General features: G+C 31.2%; 1 protein-coding gene across 1 annotated transcript in view; it reads left to right on the forward strand.

Annotated features, from left to right (window-relative positions):
* Window positions 1–2,346, forward strand: part of LOC107628399 (3,9-dihydroxypterocarpan 6A-monooxygenase-like) — a 5,259-nt gene extending 2,913 nt beyond the window's left edge. The window contains exon 2 of the mRNA XM_016331089.2: window positions 1,484–2,346. Coding sequence (XP_016186575.1) covers window positions 1,484–2,131 — 648 coding nt within the window. The 3' untranslated portion in view covers window positions 2,132–2,346. The remainder of the gene's footprint in view (window positions 1–1,483) is intronic.

Consider the following 7,335-nt stretch of genomic DNA (forward strand, 5'->3'; position numbering starts at 1 on the left):
TTAAAATTGTATAAATATTATATATTTTATTCACTGTAACGAATATTAGATGATTAATATTTTTTGTTGTATTTATGTCCTCTTTCAATATTTTCGATAACTCCACTCCTCTTAGAGTAGTCCTCCACTCTCCCTTCTCCCCTAAAAGGAATAAAACAAGTATAATATAAAACTAAAGTGACTAATTAAAAAGGAACCAATCAAATATATATTATACATTTGAGATAGAAAAAGTCTAGAGAACTATACTAACTCCACTATAAACCAACTAATTCAATTTTCTTTTATTTTTGATTTTGAAATTTAAAAAATTAGAGTAATAGGAAGTTTTTTTTTATAATGAATATTTTTTAACTAATTAGTTGAAGTTGGTTTTATGCCTAATTGGTTCTTTAGTGAAACTGTAACTAGCCAAAAAATAACAACAAAAAACTACAAAAATATTATTAGTACACTAAAATAAGCTATTAAAATTGGATTTAGATCCTCTAAATTTTAAATTTTACTTTAGAAGATAAAATGTGATCTATCACCATTTATTTCATAGGTGGGACTAAGAGAAAATATGAGAGAAAAAATATTTAATGGTCATTATCGTGTCTCTTTTTCATTATCATCGTATTTTATTATTTTTCTTAGACATTTTTTTTTGTTTCCCACAATACTTCCGAGTTCAAGAGGCCAATGACTAATCTATTACGGTATTAAATTTTATTTAAAGATTTGCTGTTGATTAATGGGTTATTGTATATACAAAATGTGATTCAAACGCCCAATATTTATTTAAGCGGATTAATAAATTAACTACTAGACTAACCCTACTTATTTTTTAAGACATTTTATTGTTCTTTAAACAGAAAGTTACAAGGATTTTTGTTTCTCTTTTAATAAATTTTTTGGTTTGCCATTCTTAGATAATTAATTTTCAGTTTTTGTTAGATCACTACAAAATCTCACAAGGAAAAATAAAACATTACATTTCCTCTTTTATTCTGACAGTAAACTTCTTTTATTTACAATCTTTTACATTCTCTTATAGCTATACTTAACCGTTGCTTGTTGAGTCACCAAAGAATGGCTATATTAATTATATATAATTAATGGGCAATGCTACGCAAACATTTGGAAATAAAAATACGTAACAGATTTATCAATAAATTCTATATATAATCTTATACATTAAACTGAAAATCATGTATGAACAGTTTTACCTTATTTATATACCATATATCCGAAGAAACCTAGTTTAGATGCTTAAGATTTTTTGTGTTCATTAATAAAGGGGTAAATGTGAGTAACAACTTTTAAATTCGTTATAATTTGTAAGAACAAGATAGTTAAAATAAATATTCTTTTTGAATAAGTCAATTAATTTAAAAAAAAAAATCTATTACATCAGATAATTTTATCATGCACTCATAAATAATGTTATGATTATTCTTCCAATATTTTTTTAATAAAACCTGCATTTTTCCTTTATCAGGATATGTTTGGAGGTGGAACTGATACAACTGCAGCAACAATAGAATGGGCACTTGCAGAACTAATTAACCATCCAACTGCCATGGAAAAAGCAAGAAATGAAATTGATTTATTGGTAACAAGTAATGGAAAACATAGAATAGTGATGGAATCTGACATACCAAATCTTCCTTATATCCAAGCCATAGTTAAAGAAGCACTAAGGCTTCACCCTCCATCACCATTCATAATGAGAGAGTCATCTGAGAATTGCACCATTGATGGATTTCACATTCCAGGAAGAACTAAAATCCTCATAAATGTGTGGGCTATTGGAAGAGATCCAAAGAACTGGGATAACCCTCTCGAGTTCAAGCCTGAAAGGTTTCTTGGAACGAAGGGTCAAACTTTTGAAGTTAGAGGTCAACATTTTCAATTCTTGCCTTTTGGAAGCGGTAGAAGAGGGTGTCCTGGAACATCTTTAGCACTCAATGTTGCTCATACAAGCCTTGCTGCTATGATTCAATGCTTTAAATGGAAGGTTGTTGGGGAGAATATTGTTAATGGTGTTATTGATATGGAAGAAGGACCTTCATTTATTCTCTCAAGAGCTCAACCACTTATTTGTATCCCAAAATCAAGGCTTGTACCTTTTCCATCTGTTTCATGATCATGGTATATTGCTATCATCTTAGTAGCCACACACATATATAAGGAATAATAGTTTATACCAATTATCTTATTATGTTGGATTCAATTGTCATAGTTACTTTGTTCTTGATGTTAAGGATGTAGTCTATATATATGTATGTATTGTACTTGAATGTACTCTTGACGTAAATACTGATCAGTGAATAAATATAAAAATGTGAGAGTCCATATCAAGGTTTAGAATAATGACGAAAGAAAAATATTAGATGATCAGAATTTATTGTTTTTGATAATTAGTTAGCCATTAATCTTTAAAAGTATAGAATAAAACACAATAACAAGGTGAATACTAGAAAAAGATTGGGCAAGTGTGGCATAATATCTGATATAGAAGTTAATTGTGTCTTGTGTGGCCTGGGATCACTCTAGAGACAACCCATCATCTATTTTTTAGCTGTGAACATGCATGGAAACTATGGGGTTCGGTTCTTAGATCATGAAATGTTGCATGGGTGTGGGAGGGAGATCCTAGAGATTGTTTTGACATGTGGATGGAAAAAGGCGTGCGGAAAAAATGTTAAAGAGGAGTGGATGACAATTGTTTTTTGTAGTTGTTTGGTGCTTTTGGAAACATAAAAATGTGACCTTGTTTAATAAGAAAAACTGAATCCTATAAAAATAGAGCAGGAAGTGGCATGCTTTATTATGGCATGGAGAAAAGATAGAGAGCATCGAAGAACAGAAGCATCTGATCATGGAAAACTTTTATGTTCTTAACGAATGATGACAAGAATTTATTGCTTGAGTCTCTTAATTGGTCTACTAGTTTTTTTATGTTTTAATTTCTTGTTAGTTTTGGCATTGAGTCTTGCTTTCTTGAACCTATTATATTTAGCTGGTCTTGGAGTTTTGTTTTCTTTGGGATGTAATGCCTCACTTGATGTTTAAAACCGTCACCATATATCCTTTTTAGATATTGTAAAAAATTGTGATTATAAACTCCTTTAAGATACTCTTTAAAATTGTGATTATAAATTATTTTAGGTTATTTTTTTTTAAAACCAGTGATCATAGGTACTCTATGGTTACTAATTTTTTAAAAATTGTGACCATAGTTTTTTTTTTGTTACGGTAAAAAATCGTCATACACCTTCTATGATCACAATTTTTTACCGTCACAGCAAAAAAAAAAAAAAAACCGTGGTCCTAAATCCAAAATGTTGTAGTGGTTAATTAATTATAAAAAAATGAGGAATGGCACCAGTAAATTTTGTAATTTGTAACTATTAATTAGTCATCATTAGTATTTTTAATGGTGTTAGTTTACATCTAATAGTATAAGATTGCTCACTTCTTTTTTGCTGGTTAAGTGCTGGCCATATTTTAATAAAATTGCTCACTCCTAAACTTTCTCTAAGAAAATATATGTTATTGGATTATTAAATTAAAGAAATTATATTAAATAAATTAAATTTATGGTTAAGTGATGACTAAAATTAATAAATTCTGATGACCCAAGCATTTCTTACGATGAAAACCTCTTTACACATAGGGGTGCACATGGGGCTGAGTGAAACTGAGTTCGTCTTGACTTGGACCCGACCCTAAATAATAACCGAGTCTATTTTTGAGATTTTTATCCGACCCTAAACCCGATAAAATCTTACTATTTTTTGGCCACACTAAAGCCGGGTTTCGATCAGATGAAGTCTGGGTCTTGATAAATTTTATATCAAAAAATTATGACTAACTCACTTATAAAGAAGAAAAAAAAATACTTGTTACAAAGAGTTAATAACCATACTTGAATTTGAATTTGTTCGTAAATTCTAATTTCATGCTTTTTTTTATCTATTTTCTAATTCAAGAAATGTAATTAAAAACAAAATAATAAATTTATAATTAATATAACATTATATTGGAATTAATTTAAAACATATATATCTTTTTTTAGTCCCTTTAGAGTGCATATGGAGCGGGTAAAATTGAATTTACCTTGACCCAAACCCATTTTTAAATAATGACCAAATTTATTTTGAGACTCTTACTCAACTCTAAACCTAATAAAATTATACCAAATTAATCCCAAAATATTTAAATTCGAACCAAATCTTTAAATCGGGTCAGATCATGTTCATTCCTATTTACATGTATAGCAAATTAGCTCCTTCCTAATTAATCATAACAAACGAAGTCAGCAAATTAAAGTAGTAGGAGATTATAGTATATATGGAATTTTTTTTACCGTAGTAGGAGATATAACTAAAAGAAGAATAAAAACAAAAAATGAAAAAAAGTATTTAAAAATTTTATAATTATTAATTTTATAATGGTAATCACACTTTTATTTAATAAAAAAAAAGAAAAATAAAAATTTTCGACCCGACGGACCGCCCCGCCCCGCCAAAATTCGCCAATTTGGCGGTGCGGGTTTGGCGGTTTTTTTTTAATTTGGCGGGCTCTAAATCCTATCTCGACCCGCATTTTTTAGCGGGTTTAGCGGATCGGCCCGACGAGCTCGACCCGTTTTGCCACCCCTAATAAGAAATTATAGTATATATGAAATTTTTTTACCATAATTGCCACACATTTTTAATATAAAATGTCATAATTTTTAAATACATTTGACATGTGAACTTAGGTATTCATACCTAAAAAGGAAGAAAAGATCATATATATATATATATCAGTAATGGCTGTAATAATAGAAAAAAAAATCGTATAAAGAATGTTTATTCAAACCTTCTGCTAGAATCCTTGTTTGGATGGTTGAGTCTGAAAACTAATATTTAATTAATATGATGAATAAATATTATTAAAAAATTATTAATTGTTTATAAAATTATGTTATGTTTACTTGTAGAAAAATAAGTTTAAAAACTTGGCCTAAGCTATTTATATATTATGGTCCATTAAAATGAAGACCAATCAAGCTCATAACTCAAGTATAACTCAAGTATAAGGAACTAAAAAAAAATGAACTCAATAATTCAGAAGCCTCATACGGTTACTCACTCCATATTTTATCATACTTGAACTTCAAATTCAATTTAATTAATTTTTTTGAAGTTTTTATCTAAAGCCAAATTCTCTCTTATCTCTCCTTTCTTTCTTCACTTCGGTCACATCACTCACTCAACAAGAAAGAAAGAAAGAAAGAAAAAGAAAAGTGCAGTAGCTTTGGGGAGTGAAGAACAAAAAATTTGTTTCCAAAACCAAACAAGAAAGAAGAGGTTACATCCAAGTAGTTAGTCTCATTCGGTCAAAGCACATTAAGAAGTATCTTTTCTCATGTGTGCTACACCAAGGAACCAAGAAGAAAGCTACAAGGTTACAAGCACGGAACAAGTAATAATGGAGAATGTGAAGTCAACTTGATTCAGAAGCCCATCAACGCTCAAATCAAAACTTGGAGCAAAAGCAAGGCTCTACGGTCAAGATTGAAGAAAAAGGATGCATGAGAGAGAATGGGTAAGTTGCATGCAACTGTTTCGATTTTCTCTCTCTTCTCTGATGAAGCCGCTACAAGTCTCTGATGGTGGAGAAGAAGACAGTGTTAGGATTGAACATGATTCAACTTTGGAAGTTTCACTCTTCTATATTAAGGGTGAATGGCCAAGGATTGAAGACAAGGAGAGTGAGTGAAAAGCACAGAGTTCAATTCTCATAGCTACCTAAGCTAATTGAGTTCTTCTCCTTCATGTTGTTCGTTTAGTATTTTCTTTTTCTCAGTTTAATCTGTCTGAGTCTCATTAAAAAAGACAAACATGATAAGGTTTGTAAGAAAAAGCCAATGAAAGAGAAAAGGTAGTGAGTTAAATTGTGAGAAAAAGCCATAAGATGTCTCAGAGTTTCTTTGTACATCTTTCTGTTTTGTTTCATAATCCTATAGGGATTTCCTTGCAAGTTGAGTTAGTACTTTGCAATTGAAAGCCAGGTTTAGTACTAGTCAAATTCAGATTGGGTTAGAATCTAGATTTGTTCCAGATAGGATTGGGTGACTTGAAGCTTGTCCTAGATTTTCTTCACTGTTTTGCATCTTGATACCCTTCGGTACTCTTCGAAGCTGATAGCACAGTTGAGCAAGTTGATAGCTTTAGCGTTGAGCTCTATTTCCTTTTTATCTTCATCATTCCATTCAGCCTCAGTCTTGGGAGTGACTACACCATCTGCTCCTCTTTTGGTTGGGACATGAGGACCATTCAGAATGATCTTCCAGATATTGTAATCTACAGATTGAACGAAGATCTCCATTCTCTCCTTCCAATAGCTATAATTCTTTCCATTAAAGAAAGGAGGTCTGTTATTGGATTGCCCTTCTGTCAGAGTGTAGGCCACCACATTGGAACCATTGTTGTTTGCCATCAGGACCTTTCTTCCAAGCTGCAAAGCTTGATCTCTTTGAGACCAAGCTCTGATACCAATTGATGGTTATCAGTGACTAAGAGAAGGGGGAGTTGAATCTTAGCTTCTTTTTCTGCTGAATATTACTTTTGCTTTTTCAAAGAAACTTAGAAGATATTTTTACTTTTGTTTCGTGACGAGTTGTGTAACACCCTAATTACCCTAAGCCTTACCTCTAATCGTAAAGCAAAGGTTAATCAAAGGTTACGACAATTCTAAGGCTTATACATATTTATATATAGAAGAAAATAATATATTCTAGAAGTCCGATGAAGGATTAAGCTCAAAGACAGAATTACAAAAGCGCGAAACGTTTACACGAAGCTAACGCATAAGACACAAGGTATAGTTGCAAGAGAAAAGAACAATATATAGATATAAGAATATCATAATCATAAGGAACTAGCCGCATATTGCGGAGTTTAAGCCGACTAGTTACAAATAACAAAATACAAAGTTTTGGAGTTAAAAAAGCTTATACAACTTATCTCTCAAGTAAGCCTCTAAGGCCATAAAGTCTAAAACAAAAAGGGTGAGAGAAAGTACTACAACAAAATAAAACAAAAATAAAACAGGAAGAAACCATACTCCGCTCTGCCACCATGTCCGCAATTTCACCAAGGTGAATTACGACCTGCATCTGAAAAATAACAACAAAGTATGGAATGAGAACCGGAGGTTCTCAGTATGGTAACAGTGCCCAATAATGTAAGATGTAAGGTTCCGGGACGCCGAAGGCAATCCTAGAACTTCACACCAAACAGATATTCCAGCTTAAACGAAATAAATAACTTAAACCGTAAACAAATAAACAGGGTT

Source organism: Arachis ipaensis, chromosome B02 (genome assembly GCF_000816755.2).
Source record: "Arachis ipaensis cultivar K30076 chromosome B02, Araip1.1, whole genome shotgun sequence".
NCBI classification, from domain to species: Eukaryota; Viridiplantae; Streptophyta; class Magnoliopsida; order Fabales; family Fabaceae; genus Arachis; species Arachis ipaensis.